Raw genomic sequence first — 20,387 nt, 5'->3', positions numbered from 1 at the left:
TAAACAAACGTTGAAATTTTTTTCTGTGTAACTATGAATTTGATTTATTCAGACCGCTGAATAAATCAAAACCCTCTTCTTCAGCTGGTTAGAAACTGCAGTGAGTGTTTGGAAATCTGCAGGAGTGATGTTTCCCTAACAGAATTATTAATCATTAAAACTGGCCCCATACACTTCTGCAGAAGTGCAGTCGATAAAAGCTAATGCAGAATTTTAGCAGCTCTCTGAAACTCTTGGATGATTTGTCTGCACATGCACACGCAACATAGGCGTGCACATATTGTGTGGTTAGATTCTTGCAGGGAGATAAGTTAGCTGCCAGAGCATTTTAACAGCAGAATTCAGGATGCTGTGATTCTGTCAGAAGAGAAGGACTGACGAAGAGAAGAGTAGAAGAGAAGCGAAGACAAAGGAGGGGGAAAAGTTCTGTCAAAGCGCATCCGCTCACTTCCTTTACTGCTCATGCAGAAACAGATGTCATGGCAAGGACACTCTATTTACTTTTCATAACTAGAGGGTCTAGTCTGAAAGCTTAACAGATGTAACAATTGCATTTGGTTGATGTTTGGTCCCCAAAAGCCTGCAGGTCCTAAAAAGCTTGGTGTGGATGCCAGGAACAGTCTTGACAAAGTGCCAAAAACAAGTATACAGACACACACACACACACTGCAGTGAAATATCTTTAATGTTTTATATTTCAGGAAGATTGTTTGTTTAAAAAGATTTTTGTTGACACTTTAGTTGAGCTCTGCAGGTTTTTATTTATTTACTTAGTGGAGAGTGGCACCACACATCCTCAGTCACACAAACGCACTGTGTTGCACTGCAGCAGTGGCTGAGGGGCGGGAGGCTGCAGGCTGCTGGGATAACAGGCTGAAAGCTACACTCATCAGGTGTGCGTGCATACATGCGTGTGTGTGCAGACTTACTCCAACAAGTCACCTTGCAGAGAACACACACTTCTAGACACACTCAAAAACACACAAACATGGTTCTAATTTCTGTGACAGGAAGTGTGTTCGTCCTCGTGTTTGTTTCCTCCTGAGGCCCTCGAACATAACCAGCCTATAACCAGACTGAGGACGTATCAACTCCAGCATCCTAATGAAAATTCAAACTCAGACCTCACAGTAACCAATAAATTAAAAAATAAGATTAAAATAAAAATAATAATAATAAAAAAAAAACGTTTCTACTTCCTGTTTTTGTTTTCTCTAAAAATAAGGTAACTGGAGCCAGGTCACTTTATTGAATGGCCAAAAGGACGTCTGCTACACAATTAGGTCAGCCTTTTTTAATTTATTGTAATTCATTCTAACTTTATAACAGAAATTAGCATACTTTGTTTTAAACTCTTTTTAACATTACTGTGCTTGGGTTTGTTATCCCTCACATTTACTGAGAGGGACATTTTATTAAATTCTCTCAAAATTGCATTAGTAGTATACATGGCAGTTTGACAGATAGAATTGGGTGGGTTTTTCCTGCTCCTTTTAGCTATTTATTTATTTTGAAAAGTAAGAGTTTAATGCCTCATTAGAGTCAAAATAACAAAAAACTGAGAGGAAAAAGGGGAGTCAAATAATCTCAGTACAAGCTTTTAGATCATTTGAGCACAGGATTGATCAATCTGTTATGCTTAGCTTTTTTTAATAAAACGTACCTGCTTGTCCTTTTTGTTAAAGTTAGTAATGATTCACATCCATAAATAATAAGAAAAGAAACCTATTTCATAATACATCTGTCTGTAATAAAGAGGTTAAAGGATTAAAATTACCACTATGGCTGAGTAAAAAAAACAGTAAAGATTAAACAAAAAAATCCAAATCAGTCAAAACATAAATTCTCCTCTGAAGCAAAACTTTAATTTTAATCAAAATATACTATTTTTCTCTTTTTCTTTCTCCTTTTTCTTTTTTTTTCTCTAGTAATATGAAAACTGGCTTAAAATGAAAGTTTTAAAATGTATTACTTCTTACAAATCCCATTGGTGCTTTGATCCCCAGCTATTATTGTTCATAGAAAAGTCCTGTACCAGACTTTCCTCCACAGCAGCATCACCTGCTGGTCTCAGATAAAACGCTTGTTATCCCGCTTCAGGAGTTTGATCCCAGATTCCGATAAAGATGACTGTTGTCTTTTCTTGGCATCTTTATCTCCACGGTTCCCCATCAGCAGATGTTTCCTCATGCCCTTCAAGGCTCAGAGGCCCTCCCTCGGCTGATCTCTCTGTCACACAGTTAATAGTCTGTTAAAGGGACTTCATGGATTCCTGTAGACTCACAACCATTCATGCTTTATTACCTGTGTGCACAGAGTGTGTAATGGGACTGACCTCCATGCAGTCACCTCTAGATCTGATCCAACCCTCTTTAAAGTGGCATTTTGTTAAAAATGTATCATAAGCAATTAAACAAGTTGAAAGAATTAGTCTTCCACATTAGGACACACCACCACTGAGTGGTCTGTTTTTGAAAGTGTCGTATATGAGGTGCACAGAACTGTGAGGCGCATTAATTCATTAGAGAAGTCCATCAGTAATTCACATTTTATTAACTGTGTTCACAGTTACGTGTTAGCCATGTTAGCATCTTCACAATACCTGTAACTCCCAATATTGTTTGCAACTCGTAAGAAACAGACTGATACCACTAAAACAGACGTAACTGTGTCTATGCTAACTCCCAACATAACAAGTAAAACACACAATCCAACAATGCTACACGTTAGCCATGGTAGTATATACACTAGGGCTGATAATCCCTAATTTAATAAAAAATGAATAAACCCCTTTACTTTTTTACTTACTGTCATGGAGCAACCTGCTGCTACCATCTCCAGCCACCAGAGGGAGCGCTCACCAGAGTTTTGAGCTCACCACCATCCCTCACCTGGACTCATCACATCAGCTGTTTCCCATCATCTCATCACCTCCTCAGTTTATAGTCTGGCTCCACACTGTCACTCTCTGTGAAGTTTTGTTTGTGCCACTCTGCCTGCATCTCTGAGCGTTTACTCCTGGAGCTGACCTTCTGCCTCTGACCCTGCTACTCTGATTGCCTGCTGCCTGCCCCCGACCCTCGCCTGGACTCTGACTCCTCTTCTCTCTCGTCTCGGATGATCTCATGCCCGTCTATGACCTCTGCCTGTCTGACCCTGCTTAGTCTGTGGACTGTTAGCTCTGTTAATAAACCTGCTGCATGTGGAACCAGCTGTCTGCCTGTTTGTGACACTTACACCTCGCGAGGTAAAAATTTGCCGCTTTGCCTTGGATGTTCAGGGTTCCAAGGTGTGTGGTAAAATACTTCAGCAGGTATTATATCACTTATACTATGGTTACTTACAAAGAAAATAAATATTCAATCAGTTTTTAATACTTTATTTCTATTTTTTTTTTGGTTTAGATCACTTTTTTCCTAAAAAATTGATTGTTAGATCCATGGTCCACCGCGTTGTGACAATGCATCACTGAACCTCGACTGCAGTAGCAAAGGAAAACGAAACATTTTCTTTTTTTTAAGTGTGCATCATAGACTTGTAGCGTGCATCCAAACCCAGTACCCAATCAGAATCGAGTGTTCACCAGGGCCAGGGTAGAAGTTCATTTAAAGTACAGAAACACCATGTTAGTTTCTGAAGGCTGTTTGTCAGCATCTTTGCTTTCTTAATACTGCAGATATAAAACTCTTTAGAGTTGATGTGTTTTTACACGCAAATTACACTTCTGGGTTGACACTTGATACATTTTTTAAATTTCAGACAATAAAAGTTGCATATTGTCATGTAAAATTTACCTAGTAAAATATTGTAGCTAATTGTGAGTAATCACAGTCCAAAGTGTGATTAATCTGATTAGTTTTTTTAATAAAATGTCAGCACTAGTATATACCCAACCTTTTTTAGCAGAGCGCTGTGTACCTCTAAGAATGACTTCAACATCAGTAAACACAACCAGGATGAATCCATAAATACAGTACAATTTAGTTAGGTTCTTTTTTTTAAAGGCTTTTAAATGGAAAAAGCCTTAATTCTACTTTCACTCCATCTGCTAAAATATTCTCTTTTTGTGTGGTTTAGGTCGGAATACACAGATTTTTCTGTTAACTTTGTTGTTTTTTTCTTTTATGCGTCATCGTTGCAACCTAACAACTCTCAACTTTAATGAGTCTTCTTTTGTTAGGTTCATTATTATTACATTCAGAGACTGTTCATGAGCGTGTTGGCATAAGAACACCCTTGTTGTGGTTCTGGTCTTCATTGGGTTCTGAAAAAATGTTGACTCTGATAAAGACTCTTGTCTGTCTGCACGATGGCTGCTAGCACAACAATGGAAGGAAAAAAGCATAAATTGCAGATGTAATCATCTATTTATCTCAATTGTCAAACGGATGCAAAAGGATTAAATGGTACAGACGACTTTAAAAGGTAATCAGAGTCTGTGACAGGAAAGTTTAAAAAATAGTTAAGAAACTTCGGAATATTGCTTTGTTTTTATTTCAGCAGAGAGGAGGTACAGTTCTGACTCAAGATTGTCATGAATCTACATTTGCTTTAATCTTTTGGTTCACATCAAAAGGGCTCAGGCGGTTTAAAGGTTTCTCCTTCTGTTGTTTGATCTAAGGAACAGATCTATGTTAAATAGAAATGATTCTCCTCTGAGGTGTTCAAGGTACGATTCAGTCTAGAATTGTCAGAGCAAACGTTGATCTGTGATCAGAACAGGAAGCTTGATGTGTTCATGACCTGAAAGAGGAGCAGCTGATGTTTTTAATGGTACTGGAACCGTTCTGATCTGCAGATTCAGCTCATAAACCCAATCGAGCTCCGGTCCTTCAGCTCCCCTCTGCATTTCTCTCTCTCTTTCACGGTTCATAAAGCAACATTCTCGTCAAACAGATCCAATCATCTTTCCTCGTTTCTGCTACTTAAACACTCGTCTCTTTTGTCTGAAGTCAGCTCCTTGTCTTCAGATGTTTTCCTCTAATGACGATTTTCTGCTCTTTTGTACCTTTTTTTTAAAATAAAACCTTCTTTTATGCAGAGAGCGCACAAATAAATGAAGATTTTCAAAAATAATGCTGCCTGCTTGTAGCCATTGACTTTTTACGAGAACTGGACTGAGTGCCCCCCTCCCCTCCCCCCTCGGCATCCAAACAGGAAGTACCTGCTGGTTCCAAGACGACAAAATCGCATGAACTTCTATAGAGAAATAAACAGCTATTACTCGGTCATCAATCAAGAAAACTGGGGTTTGAAACTTAAACACCACTAAAATCACAGCTGCAGAGAGCTAAAAAACAAAGCTGCTGAAGGGGCGGAGTCAACCTAAGGCGGAGTTGCATCAATCTGTCAGAAATGCAGCATCTCTGTCAAACCACCACAAGCACAGGTGTCAGGAATGTGGTTGCTGACGCCTCTCAGTGAAGATTCTGCCTCTATCTCCTCCTCCTCATGTTTCTCCTGCAGAGCGATGGTGTGAGCGCTATGGAGACCTGCAGGGGGAGCTGCTCTGCGTGGAGCTGGACAAGGATCGGCATGGCTTGGGTCTCAGCCTGGCGGGAAACCGAGATCGCTCCTGCCTTAGCATATTTGTGGTGGGGCTTCATCCTGGGGGGCCGGCAGCCCGTGACGGACGCATTCGGGTCGGAGACGAGCTCCTGGAGGTGAGAGGCTTAATAGCACTGTGATACAGTTCCCTGATCACTGTCTAAAGCTGAGTGGAAAGTGTTTCACCAGTAACAGTTTATAAAAGGTAGGTCAAAAACATCACCCACAGAGGGAGTACCTCAGGAATCAAAACTAGGACCACTTTTGTTCATGTTAATTTCCAATATTGTTCTTTGATGCTATCCTAAAAGTTGTTATAATCCAAGTCTGGCTTCTGTTATCCCTTTAAATTTCTCAAGAAGTTTTGTGATGTTGCTTCACGAAAGTCTGATCATATGGTAGTTTTTCTACAAAAGTGGCTTTTTTCCCCATCAAATTGCAGTCAAAGGCTGTAGGAGGGCTTATGAAATTTAAAACTGTTGTCTTTTCTTAGTTTGTTTAAATACAAATGTATGTAATCCTTCAAAAAAGGCACAGCTTTGATGACATTTCTCACTAAACAGGGATCACTTTCAAAATAAATCAAACTGTTAGTAATGTTTTGTGTGAGAGCAACTGGAAAACTTTGAAATATATTAGTAAATTCTATACAAAAATGACCAATGTGGTATTCCTGCTAAAAAGTTTTACTAGAGAAAAAAAACCCACATATTTAGGTTTTGTTAACTGTTCTTGTGTTGACATAAAAAATGTAACTTTTAAAAAATAGTTCATTTGTTTTAATGAAAAAACATTATTTCAGTTCAGTTTTTAGATTAATGGGACACATAACCATCATTTTGTCTCTAATATTTAACTTCCATACAACTGTGTTTTAATAAAATCCTTTTAATATTTGTACAATGGTAGGTTTAGTGTTTTTATTTCAATTTTTTAAAATAAGCAATGACTTTTATCAAGTTGAGTCAATGTGGCATTAAAAAATGTGTCCTTGATATCTGATGACATTAAAGGAGCTGAACACTAGATTTTTTACTACAAACTGAATCTGTTCAATACAGGGTGATTGATGAGGCCGACAGCCAATCAGAACACACTGCTTGTGAAAGTACAAAAATATACACATTTACAAAATGTAGAATTAAAAAAACATTTATGATCTGACTGATTCCCAACATTAAAAATAAAAGTTTCAAATCCATTTTTTGAAGATCAGATCTGCTGCCTCATGTTTCTGATCGTTCTCCTTTACAGCAGCTTTACTGCTTATTTGACAGAGACTCACAACAGAGTTGGTTTTTTTTTAAAGAGTTGAATGTTTAATTTATGTCCGTGGAAGTATGGATTCTGCAGAACCTGCAGGCGGCGTGGACTAACCCCACCTCCCCTGCAGCCTGTCAATGCCCTGACCCCGCCTCCTGCAGACAGCCTGCAGTGCGAGCTGCTGCAGCCTCTCAGTGGATGAGTAATGCTTCCACTCTAAGCCACTAAAGGTTTGTGGCCTCACATTTTATAAAAATGCAACAGCAACAACTTTAAAAACGTCCAGTTCATCCCAGAACTAGATTAGAGCATCATCCAGTGAGTTTTAGGTGCCCGTCCCAATGTCCTAAAAAACGTCTCGTCATCCAGTGCTGGTTCTGAGTCGCCTCATAAATGTGAGACAGTAGGAAGTCTAGTTCCCAGCTGCTCCTGCTCCAACTCCCACTCAATGTGATGATGGTCGGCTGCTTTTCAGAGCTTCCTCCTGCTGTCCTCCTGCTGTCTGTCTCTCTGTCAGATCAATGACCACATTCTTTATGGGCGGAGTCACCTGAACGCCTCGGCTATCATCAAGAGCGCTACGTCCAAAGTGAAACTCATCCTTCTCAGGTAAGACTGCAAGGCATGCTGGGAAACATGGCCGTCTTCTGAATCCGTATATCTGTTTTAGTTCTTCAGACCATCGCCTCAAACTGTCAGACAATTTTCCAGAAAAACCAAAGGGATTCCACAGTTTTTTTTGTGTTAATTTATTGTGTTTTGGTGTTTTTAACATGTTCTTGTGAAATATTTCTGATGATGGAAGACACATATAAGGAAAATTTGACTCAAATTCATACTTCTGAGTCATTTTTATTTCAAATCGTTCTGAATCAGAAGCAGACAATAAATGCCGATTGAAAAAGATCGTATTTGTGACATAGAAAATACTCTGGGCGGGGCATAAGCTCCCTGCTCCACTCCATTCTGATGCATCCACTTGTAGACCAATAGATCCACGAATATTTTTGTTTTTCTCGTCTGAGCTGGAATCTGGATCTAAACTGTACAGCTGGTCAGTTCCAATAATTCTCCCCATTTTTGTTGCACCTGTAATGCTAGGTTGAGGGTGTGAGGGGCTGAAAGCTACTGGGAGAGCATGTAAACAGAGAGCTCTCAGTTATGGATGACAGGAAGAGAGGGTGGGGTTGCTCTGCACCAGCAGAGTGCGGGGGTTAGGGGCTGTAAAAAAGCAAGAGAGAATATGAGGCTTACGCCCACACTAACAGTCCCGCCCACAACTCAGAGGTGAATATCTAATGAACTCCCGTCACGCTGCAGAAACTATCTCCTAAAAAAATAACATTTTTTTTATTTTGTTTAAAAACAACATAATTGTCATTAAAAAACACTGGGAACACTTTTCTAGATCAAAAATGATCAGAGTGGCTCTTCAAAAGGGATGTTGGCCCCGATCCGCGTCACCTGATTCTGAGTATCTTCCAATACCGAGTCCCAATCTGATACTTCTGATTAAAAAAAGAAAGTGTCTATTCACACGTAATTTTCGAATCATGTGGGCCCAGTGAAAAACTATTTTCTTGGTCGCACTTTTTTTTAGAGCCCGCCAGGAAACTATCAGTAGCCCCGCCGCCCCTTACTTTTCACGACGGATGAAGGAACGCCGGACATTTTGGTTGGGAAAAGATTTTAATCATTCGCTAGTCTTTCAAGAAAATATGAACGTGTAACCTTTAGTAAGTTCTTTCGTAGAGACAGCAGGACTGTCCAAAGTTTGTTTCATTCCTTTACAGACCTACTTTGTTCTTCAAGGAGTACAACTCCTGAAAATATGAAGCATTTTACTGTACAGTTTTTGAGAAATACACATCTAAAATACCATAAAAATGTCTCATTTTCATGTCAGTTAACAGTCCTTTGGGTGGGACTAATTCCCAAGTTTAAATTTAGTACATCACCATGCCTTTACATACTTTGTGCTTCATGTTTTCATTGGTAGTGCTCTTTGAAGTATTTCTACTGTACAGTTTTTGAGAACAAGAAGTACATTTGCAATACTACAAGAATGTCTCATTTTTACGTCAGTTAAAAGACGTAGGCTGGGACTCATTCTTGATTCTTAATTTAGTACACACTTAAAACGTGTGGCTAACATGACTTGACATGAGTTATTGCGCTTGGACACATGCAAATGTGAGCATACAATTCAGCAACGTGCATGTTTTGGCCACACTTGGACGCACGTAAAATACATGTAGGTGTGCATGTTGGCTGCACTGTTTAAGTGTGGCCAACATGATTATCCATAAGTTTCGTGCTTCTCGCACATATTTACGTGCCAATAGCATCAGCCTTAGAAAAAGGCCAACAAATCCTAAATAACCAGATACAGTTTTCCTCTATTTTTGTTTTACCAGCATTTCTTTACTTTATAAGAGCACTTTTGTAGCTGGAACAATCAAGTAAAAATAGTGCAACTTAAAATAGTTGACCAATGACAAGTAAACAAAAAAAAAAGTGATAATTGGTCATCTAAGAAAGCTTGATGACTCCGATTTAAGATCTCTAGAGCTCTTAAACATTTTTTGTGATTCATATCTCCAATAAAATCCCTACAAAATAATAAAAAGTCTTTCTTCCAAAACCATTGCATTAATATGATGATTATTCATAACTAGTTCAAATCAATATAATCATCAGTTATTGCTGTTTTTGACCCATTAAATGTTTTTAATTCTCTTTTTTTCTGGAGCTTGTACTTTCTAGACAGTTCTACTCACTCCTGTCTTTCTGTTTGCAGCACGTAGAGAGGCGTTCAAGCTAAAAAGGACTAAAACCTGGACCGTTTTCCTGTTGAAATGTCTTTGTAGGTCTTTGTTTGCGCTGAGACGCAAGACCCAATCCGAATTCTTTCCTTCTCCCTACCCCTACATTCAGCCCTCCAAACGGAGAGCTATGGAGGAATAATGTCTCTGAATTCGGATGTCGCTTCCACTCGATGACATCATCAATAGTCGCCGTCAGTCAGTGTTAGTGCAGGGCTTCCAGTCCTCAAATATACATAGCATTTTATGACTAGAGCGCCTCTCCTCCTCACAGCACAATGCGGAACACCCTCGGGACAGAAGGCTCTGTATCCCTGCGCTTGGAGGGTTGGCCTTAAAAAACTATTTTGGACCCCCCCCACTACTAATGTCCCTATAAATGGAGGGGTCGGGAGAAGGGAAGAATTTGGATTGGGCCTTTCTGTTTTTGTTTTTACCCATGCCCGTAGCTGTTAGCCAATAGCTGAAGAGAGGTTTAGTCAGGAGGATTTGTTTACAAGTTTTGGTCTGGAAAACAACTTGACTGCTGTCTGAATACGGACCAAACACAACATTTGGGACTTGATCCAGAACAATCATTTTCCCACTCTGAATACACCCTAAAACTACGTGATTGGTCCCAATTTCCATCACATGATCTGATCGGGACATCCGAGTCTTTCAAATGTAACTCTGATATATTTTCAATCAAGATTAAAACTTTGTTTTCTTGATCACAAATTAATATCAAAAACACGAAACAGATTTGCTGCCCGTCTTTTTCCCAAATCTAATCATTCTCCTGTTTTCCCTCGCGTTTATTCCTTTGACACTGGAACTTTGCTAACAGTGTTGGAAAACAGCATAAAACATCATCAGCTGATTCACATCAATGGCGTACATAGTTGAAGAGTGATGTCCTGTCAACATCTCTGGTGTTAAAGAGTTAAAACAACATTCAGGTTTTCATTTGAAACCATTTTGGTCACCATGTCCACATCAGCTGAAGATCTTATTTTGTCACATTCGTTTTCCCCTTAAGCTGCGTTTAGCCGTTCTGTACAGAAAATTGTTGATGTCAAGCTGGTGTCGTTTCCAATCAGCTAAAGTTGCAGCTGGTGACTCTGCCCCTCCCACAGACCACTGAAATTGGCTCATTCATTGAATTCTGCTGTTGTGCCTCAGCTGCAGGCTGTGAAGTTCACCATTAATCAGGTTTATCTTTAATTTTGAAATAATTCTTCCAAAAATATGATTAAAAAATGAAAACTCTCATCATGAAGATTTCAGCTGCTCTTTGGCTGTTACAACCATCATGGGACATTAAGTCTACTGTTTAGTTTTAAAGTCATCTCATGTTCAGGTTTGCATCATCAACTGATAGAAATGTGTTCACTTCAAAATAAATGGACATAAAAGTAAACCTCTAGATTCTATTTTAATCTTTGGCATCCTCTTCAGAGGTGATGTTCAGTTATGGAATAATTTAGGATGCGTTTGTCTTTACCTCGGTCGCTTCCTGCCTTATAGAAGCGGCTCTCCTCCTCCTCTTTGTGGCTTTCCCTCCGCTCCTCCTGGCGGTTCAGATTAAGTCGCTGCAGGAGGACACCGGCGCTCTCGCCGCGTTCATCCAGGTGACAGAATCTCGTTAAAGTCGTGTCCACCGGCCGCTGCTGAATGATTTATTTCGGAGTAAAGGTCGCCGCAGCAATGAGTAAATGGATGTTGATGCTTGAGGCGCCTCGGAGTGCATTTCCATGGAAACAGAGTGTCACCGCGAGCGCCGGCCGGACCGCCGCACCGCTGTCTGTCTGCTTCCCAAAGCAGGAATAACAGCTTTGCTCAGCGGGGTCAGTCTGACGGAGAGAACCATCAATCATTAAACACGTTCTAGTCACAAACACACACATCTAAATATATGTATGAGTTTTTGAAAGGTGTCGGGATCAGACATTCACATTTAGAGGTAATGTACGGTGATTAATGAGGTTATTTAAAGTGACAAAACCTTCAGAAACTTGGAAACCATGACGAATATTTTGTAAGTCGATTGGAATCAGAATCAAGACTGGTAATCCTGATTGAGGAAAGTGTAATGTGGACTTGTTAAAGTGACTTTTTAAAATGTACGGATAGAAATCTTTGAGATAAATTTGAGAACAAGTATTGAAATTCAAACCTAAAAGTCTGTTTTTGTCGTATCAAGATGAGGCTCAAAGACATGACAGGAATGTAAAAGTATTTAGAACACATGCTCCTTTTATGGATTTTTAAAAAAATATTTCTAAACGTGAGTTCATTGCCTCTTCATTTATCATGAGTGTAAATCACAGGAGACAAAAACTGCATAACAAAGAAGCAAAAACAAATAGAAGTCACTCTGGAGTGTAAAACGCTTCTGAACAACTCACCTGACACCAAAAAGATGATGAACTTTAAATGTTTGACCCAAAATCAAGTGACTCACAATCGGATCTGGGCCAAAAAAATCTGTTCAGGACGAATTTAATAACAGACTTAAAGACATGTTTTAATCTTCAACTGTTATGTTAAAGGAAAACTTCAAAGTTAAGTAAAGCAAACAGGGTTGGATTATATAAGTTTGCTTCCTCTCACTGTCTTGTAGGCAATCTACCGAGCTCCCTTTTGACAATCTTAGTATTTAATAATTGAATTGTGTCATTTACTAAATGCTAAAGAGCAAATATTTTTATTTAATAATTGAACTTTTTACTAGTGTATTTGAACGTATGTGTATTTTTCAGACAATTTCCATGACTAACTATCCTATCTTTGATGTATCTTTGTATTGATACAAATTTCTGTCTTGTTTTTGTATAATTTCTGCTTTAATTGCTTTAAAAAACATTTCCAATCATATTTCAAAGACGATAGCTGAAAGGTAGAAGATCCGTCTGTTCAGATGGAATAAATACAGACGGTTAAAAACAAGTACAGATTTTACTACTTTCACTCCACTGAAACTGATCAGAATAATCTACATGTTGACAACTTTTTAAAATGATAAATAATTGCTCTCTTTTAACCAGTTTTTTTAACAAAAAAGTCAAATAGTTCATTTGTTTATTATTAGATTACCACTAAGTGGTTACTTTTTAAAGTAACATACCTACACTGGGAGCAAATGTCTGAATGCAGTAACTTTAAAATCTTACTCTGATCATTTTTTGATCGTTGCCAGTGGTTTATTTTAGTTACTATTATGCTGTTTTTAGCCAAAATCAAAGTAATGTGTCAGTTTCCGCAGAGCAACAGGAGGTCATCAGAAATTCACTTCTGATTTTTGGGCGGGACTGTTGGAGCGGAAGTAAGCCTCTACTGATTTCCCATCATCACTTTGTTTGCACTCTCGCTTTTTTACAGCCCCTCACACCCCAAGCTAACAGTAGCAGTGCAACAAAAATGGCGAGCAATATTGTAATTACCAAGCCGTACAGTTCTGATCGAGATTCCAGCTCAGGCGAGGAAAACAAAGACGTTCATGGATCTATTTGTCTGGAAGAGGATGTATCAGAATGGAGCGGAGCAGGGAGGCTTCGACCCGCCAATGGCAGTTACTCCATTCAAAATGACTTTTTTCATTTTCTTCTGAATCACTCCAGTTTGAATAAAAAAATACACAGAAACCTTAAATTATGTTATCCTCCTCCATGAGAAAAATGCTGCAAGAAAATGTAAAAAAAAAAAGATTTTCATAGGAGTGGTTTTCAAAGATGTGAAAGAGAAATTAAAGTTTGGTGTGTAAGCAGAGTTACTGCCTTTTAGATCTTGATCTGCCTGATAATGATGGTTTCCGTTCAATCCAGAATGAAAAACAGCTCAAAAGGGCAAAAAAGGGAAAACATGAAAAATATTTAGAAGGATAACTGTGGAGTTGTGTGGAGAAACAGGAACTCATGTGATAACCAGAAGATTAGGGAAACATAGTACTGAGTACCTGGATATCGTTACAGTGAGGGATCAAACAACACAATCACTGAAGGTTGACTTACACACGTACATGGGACTTCTTTTGAGTCTCTGTAGTTCTTACATAACTTCCCATGCTTGAAAAAGAAGGCCAAACCGTGACCCTGACTCAGTCCCTGCTCATTTTGTTCCACATTATGAGTCTTTAAGGTACAAGTGACCGAAACAATAAATGTAAATGTGTGTCTTTGCAGGAATGAAGACGCCATAAACCAGATGGCTGTAGCCCCATTCCCGACTCCACCTCCTCCCCCCCTCATCCCCTCTGAGGTAATCATGCACAGTTCAGCCCCTACAGGAGATACGGGCTGTCTGTGGGCGGAAATGAGGCAAACCTGTTTTATGGAAACGCAGGTGGTCTGTATGAAATATCAAGATCGAAGACTGTTCAGGGAACCTGAAGGGCAAAAATGTAAATTATAATTTTTTCTATGGGTATGCTGCGGGTGCCAGGTCATAACGAACTCTTGAACAACATGTAAGAGTAAGTGAGGGGGATATAGGTGAGACGTGGATATCCTACAGGCACCTTTGTATCATGTGCACACAACAAATGCGTGCAGCTTTTGTGGGAGATCAGTAAGGAGCCACACTGTGCACCTTACTGATGATCAGAGTGTGGCCTAAGGACAACAGAATCACTCGTATGTCATAAGTTAGCCTTACGAATACTTCCCTGTACGTCTTCTTAGGGCTGGGTTCATAAAACGGATTAATTGATCTGGATCGATCTAAGCTTGATAGATCAATAAAAGTAGAGATCTATCTATTATGCTTAAGTCTGCTAGCTTGGTGCTAACGTATAATGGGATTTCCCATAGGACGGCTAATGCTAACACTAGGTCGACCTAAACAGACTTTGCTGACTAAATAAACGTGTTTATATACTCACCGGCATGAATTTCCAAGCTCTTTAGGAAATATTTTTTACTGGATGTGAACTGTATCAGATTTATGTAAATATTTTTCAAACTGTATATAGATAATTAATGTATTTATACACAAATGTGTCTAAATGTGTGTACTCAAAATTCAACTGAATCAAAGTTAATTCAGTGGATCCAAAGAATCTGGGGGAAAAAAAACAAAAAAACAAATCTATTTTGGCTTTGGTAAGTAATTGGCGATTCCCCGCCCTATATTGTCAGCCATACTACAATAGACCCTTTACACGGTGACGTCAGGCAAAATGACGACAGAGCCGAAAATGTGAATAGGGACTTCCAGTGTACGGATTTAGAACGGCAGAGATGACAGCTGAATGCTGTTTAACACAATTTTACGTAAATAATTAAAGGTTACTTTACCAATTTCAAAAAAAAAAATTTAAATATTTATTTTATTAATATCCTGCCGAACTGTATTTTCATTTCCTCTCTTAGATTTTTAACACATCTAAATACAAATTGGAATAATCCTTCAATATTGGAGGTTTTATTGAAAATATCAACCTTTCATTTGAGCAGATATTATTCTAACAGTTTCTATTTTGCTTGATGTTATTCGCACATGTTTTAAGTGCGATAAGCACAAAAACTGATAGAATTCATGTTGGCCACATGGAACAGGTGCAGCTAAGATGCACATTGTTTCATGTTCGCAGCTAGTGTTTTATCTGCACCCAAGACTAAATTCAATTGATGTAATCAGAGGTATTTGTTGTTTTTCGGGTCATTTTAAGGGGTAATTGTAAAAATAGGAATGCTTTTAATAGGAATATTTTTCTTATGGTCATTTTTATCCTTGTTTATCCTGCAGGGATCAGACACAGTTATGAGCAACAGCAAAGGGAAGGTACGTCAGAAAATAATGCAACAGTTATTACTTTTTCTTTACTGTCAGACACGCTGAAATTGTCTTACTTTAGGTTTATTTTTAGTGATTTTGTGAACATGGAAATTTAAGCAACTTTAACTGGTCAGAAAAGATCTTCTGCAGCTCTACGTCTCATCCCCGTCGTGGAAAGCTAGCGTTAGCATTAGCATAAATTAGAAGAAGAAAATCTTAATTACCTTTGTAATCAAACGAGCAACATTCAGTGAAGTACCTGTAACCTTCATCTATGACCGAGGAGTCAGAGAGAAATAATCCACGGCTCGTTTAATATCATCCATACGATTTTGGGAAAGCAGCTTTGGAGCAGGTCACCTTTCATTATTTACATAAAATTGCTTCAAACACCGTTCAGCTGTCAGCTTTGCTGTTTTAAACCATGAACAAAATATACAACCAGAAGTCATTCTGCACAATCGACGTCACGTGAAAAGGATCTATGGTACGTTCCATTTTCATGACATACTTTAAGCTGAACGCTTCAAGGGAATTGCAAGGCACACCTCCATTCCCCTTTTAGATGTGACCCCTCCTCTCTACTTTGGGTCAACCCAAAAACTCTCAGCACCCATACGAATAAACCCCATATGGGTGCATGAGGCTTAGACATGGTCCCAGAAACATTAGCTTCAGTATCATAGGACCATCTCCTGTCTACAAACGAGGTCAGTCCAGGTACTTACCAATGCCACTTCAGGCGGCTCTAATACACCAAATCCCACCAATTAAGAATCCACATGGATCTACTTAAATATGATCAAGCAAAAAGAAAATCTGCTGGATTTTCAAAATAAAATTCCAGTTTGAACTATGGAGCGTCCTCGTCTGAATGAGCAGAGTTCTGAGCGTATGTCTTGTCCCGTGTGACCAACAAAATACTAAATACTACTACTGACTATTGAGCTTTAAGGCACTCACATGCACTTTATAATCTGCAAGAGAAGTTACTAAATTCAGGTTATATCCTATGTGCCAGAGTGCCTCCGCCCCATCCGATGGACCCCGCCCACCTGGAAGTCTGAGGCTCCACCCCTTGTCCGACACTCCGGTCAGTAAGAACTCATAACTAAACCTGAATTAGAAGGAAGTCCTGACTGTTCAGTAAACTGATGTTCTATCAACAGGACGAGGTGATGAGCGACGAAGCTGAACAATGCGAAAAGAGCCGCAGCAGCGCCCCCAAGAGTCTGACAGAGGCCTGTAGCTCCACAAAGGTCGGTAGAGAAACCCTTTCATGTTCTGTGACTCTGTTCTCTGTGGGAGCATTACCGAACTACCTCCTCTTTCCTGTGTAGAGCCCAACCACCATTCAGAGACATTTCGGTTTATGATCCCTTACTTTGACTCCTTAATCTGAGTTTTCTGATGAATTAGATTTTAGACCTCTTAGCTCTGTGCTAACCAGAAGAAACTGCAGCAAACCTCAGATAATGAAAATTACTCCAACATACTTGAAGTCCTGGAGTTCTGGAAGTATCATGGTAAGGTCTGTGAGCTCAGACTGTGCTGCAACCCCCAGTACCAGATGAAGACCTTTACTGGAAACTAGAGGAAAATGCAATTTGTCAGGAGCAGAAGTAGCAGATTTTATTTAGGAGAAGACAAAATCCACATAAAAGTTGACATTTTTTTTGCCTGAATGAAGATCCACAGGAGCCACTTCTGTTCTCCTGATTTCTGATATTAATGATGGAATTTATACGAATTTAAAAAAAAGCAGAACAGAACTGAACTAACACTGGAAACCATTTTTATGCCAGCATCAAACCTTCAGGAGCCAGAACTGAGATAAAGATGGATCTGTTTCCATAAATGAAAACTGGAATAAAAAAAACACCAACAGGAAACTACTCTCACCGAAAGAGGAAACTAAAACAAAAATGTTGGAGCGTTAAAGAGAAATATAGAAGAAGTCAGTTTTAATCAAATTTTTTGTAGGTTGAATGTCAGCAGCTGGATAGTTCAGTGAAAGCACACAGGAAACCAGGGTTTGATTCCCGGGGTGTGCAATGACCTCGCCGGTGTGGGTCCTTGGGCGAGACCCTTCACGCTACGGCCTAACTATGCAGGGACCCAAGTCTGGGTCTCCCGGTGCCGGTCCCCAGCCCGGATAAAATCCAGAGTTGTGTCAGGAAGCGCATAAAAATCACCTATGTGTAGCGGTGAAAGCTTTACCCTGAAGGGATAAGCTGAAAAGTAAACAACAACATTTTGTTATTTGAATAAAAATAACGGCACAATCAACCCATTTCTGATCTGGGTTTACTGTTTGTGTGAAGTCAGAAACATTCGCCCACGCCAGCATGTAGCGGGGAATCTGTAATGAAGACCTCCCCAATGAAGCACCATCTTCTCAGCTGGTGGGGATGAAGAGGATACCCCAGAAACCTGCTTCAGATGTCTAAATGAGGGCACCATGGCGTCTCCTTGACCCACTCTGCTCTGTGTTCCCTCCTGCAGAGGCTGAAAGCTGCAGAAGCTCCAGAAAATCAGCTGCAGGCTCCAAGGGCCTCAACGGTGCTTCAGGTAACGTCCCTGAATGAGGATTCAGACATAATCAGTCAGGAGTTTATGTCCTTCAGTTAACTGGTTTGAATCAAGGATAAAAAGTGAAATAAATAAAAAAGAAAGAAAAACATTGATCTTTAGGAGGTTTTTGTGGTTCTTAGATCCTTAAGCCGATGAGTTTAAATCACACATATTGATCTCAGTCTTATTGACGACTTAATCGGTTGTTCTGTTTAACTGTTACTACTGCTTGTGCTTTGATCTGGTTCACTGTGGGACAAAATGTTCACAGAAACTTCTGTCCTTCATCTGTTCCCTCTGATCTTCTGCTGCATCACTCAGTTGATCGATTCCTTTGATCTGTGTCTGCAGTCCTTCAAGTCGAACAGCAGCTCCAGAGTTTCCTCTCCTCCTCTGATCAGCCCCGACGTGCACACCTCTCACCCTGGTAACGTGATACTGTCGACGTTTTCCAGCGACAGCCAGAATCTGAAGCTGTCATGCTTGAAGTTTAAGAATGTCAATAAAGATCCTTCCAATGATTCAGGGCTCTGAACTAGACAAACAGACCTTCTCCTCCTCCTCGTCTTCCTCCTTTAGACCCGTCCTGCTGCGCCGTAGTTCCCGGTCAGGAAACGCTTCTGGAGATCTGTAAGGGCCGATCAGGATTAGGACTGAGCATCGTGGGAGGCAGAGACACACAGCTGGTAATTTCAAAGAGAGAGGTCTTTGGGGATGAAGAAAACAAATGTCACATAGTCGTGTATCCTCCACTGGGAAATGATTGAGAATGTGCATCAGTCTTCGACCAGAAGTGGTTACAGCACGACGATCCCTGCATGTTGACACTGCTGCAGACCACAGCTAAAGTTTTCATGTGCACAGAAAGGAAATATGTCCCTCGTTTATAGCCGTAGTTGAGTTCTAAAAATAACCTGCGATAGATGAAATCCACATAGTAGAACTACAGATCTTTTACTGTTGTAAAACTCCTCATTATACACTTTCTACAGTTTTTTTTAGACAGACATGTTCACATTTTTATGGCTTTAAACTCTCAAAGTTCAAATCTTTCTAGAAAAATAAGTGTTATAGAATTAAATCTTAGATCTGATCATAATCAAAGATTTATGCAAATTTAGCAAACTGAATGCATTCTGTACAGTAGACACGACACAGAGAAGATTGATTGACAAGGTCAATAGCCAATCAGAACGCTGAATACAGTGTACTGTAAACAAACAAATAAAAACAGTCATAACTGCAAGAAAAAAGGTGGACCCACAAATTAGTGAAGGACCACCGTACTACACAAAAGACAAGTGAAACAAAGAGCAAACTGTGATTTCTTTACTAAACTACAAAACAACCGTGTGGAAATGGAACAATGAGGTATTCAACAGAAGGAAGAAGTGTTATCTGGGTACTTTATGACAGCTCAGGGATCTCGTGGTAGAGTGTCCGCCCTGAGACTGGAGAGTAGTGAGTTCAAATCCAGTCCGAGTCAAACCAAAGACTTTAAAAATGGGATCCAGTGTCTCCCTTGACCACTCCCCCAGAGGATGGCTCAAATGTGGAGAACAAATTTCATACATCTTTGTGCATGACAGCTGATGAAACTTTATGTGTCAAAGCTATAGGTATGTAGATCTTCTGATCAGCTGTTCAGGGACTTGACAGCTGAGAAAAGAAAGAAGCTCTCACTCTGAAATTCTGCATTTCACTGAATCCCGTCTGTATTATTTTGTTTCTCCTCAGGATGCCATCGTGATCCACGAGGTTTATGAAGAAGGAGCAGCAGCCAAAGACGGGCGCCTGTGGGCCGGAGATCAGATCCTGGAGGTCCTCCACCCCTGCAGATGAGTCTCCCCCCGGTGGAACTGTGCAGCTGACGCATCCGCTGCCTCTCTGTGCAGGTGAACGGTGTGGACCTCCGCGGGGCGTCCCACGAGGAGGCAATCGCCGCCCTCCGTCAGACGCCAGCAAAGGTTCGGCTGACTGTACTCCGGGACGAGGCCCAGTACAGAGACGAGGAGAACCTGGATGTGTTTAAAGTGGAGCTGCAGAAGAGGAGCGGCAGAGGGCTGGGGCTCAGCATCGTCGGGAAAAGGTCCACTTCCCCGAACAGATTAAACTTTGATTTACTTTTGTGCAACATGTTTGAAGGTTCTGATGATCCTGCAGACTCATCTGAGGGTGAAAGCTCTAAAATGACTTTCTAGGTTCAATCAACTCAATACACTATCAGACAGAATGGATCAGTGATTAATACAGCTTGGTTTTATGTTTTTTGGCTTTTGTTTTATCTCCTTTTGGACAACACTGGTCATCAGTTGGCGCTTTAACTATGTTGAATTGAGAAAACTGTTTATTTAGCTAGTTACTTTATTAGCTGAAAGCTACATTATTTACAGTAGTTTAAATATAGTAATAAAAAGTAAG

At 39.9% G+C, this 20,387-nt stretch overlaps 1 protein-coding gene across 5 annotated transcripts in view; it reads left to right on the top strand.

Moving 5' to 3' along the window:
* patj (PATJ crumbs cell polarity complex component) overlaps positions 1-20,387 on the top strand; it is a 101,074-nt gene that overhangs the window by 71,006 nt on the left and 9,681 nt on the right. For 4 of the 5 annotated variants that reach the window (XM_024258798.2, XM_024258800.2, XM_024258799.2 and 1 more), the window contains 11 exons: positions 5,467-5,663; positions 7,328-7,419; positions 13,799-13,874; positions 15,363-15,398; positions 16,414-16,485; positions 16,562-16,651; positions 17,898-17,963; positions 18,318-18,393; positions 18,546-18,652; positions 19,704-19,787; positions 19,862-20,055. In XM_024258798.2, coding sequence (XP_024114566.1) covers positions 5,467-5,663; positions 7,328-7,419; positions 13,799-13,874; positions 15,363-15,398; positions 16,414-16,485; positions 16,562-16,651; positions 17,898-17,963; positions 18,318-18,393; positions 18,546-18,652; positions 19,704-19,787; positions 19,862-20,055 — 1,090 coding nt within the window. The remainder of the gene's footprint in view (positions 1-5,466; positions 5,664-7,327; positions 7,420-13,798; positions 13,875-15,362; positions 15,399-16,413; positions 16,486-16,561; positions 16,652-17,897; positions 17,964-18,317; positions 18,394-18,545; positions 18,653-19,703; positions 19,788-19,861; positions 20,056-20,387) is intronic. The other variant, XM_024258801.2, reaches the window with a different exon arrangement.

Source organism: Oryzias melastigma, linkage group LG4, assembly GCF_002922805.2.
Source record: "Oryzias melastigma strain HK-1 linkage group LG4, ASM292280v2, whole genome shotgun sequence".
Taxonomy (NCBI): domain Eukaryota; kingdom Metazoa; phylum Chordata; class Actinopteri; order Beloniformes; family Adrianichthyidae; genus Oryzias; species Oryzias melastigma.
Note: the sequence above shows the minus strand (reverse complement) of the source record. Positions and strands in the feature narration are given on the sequence as shown.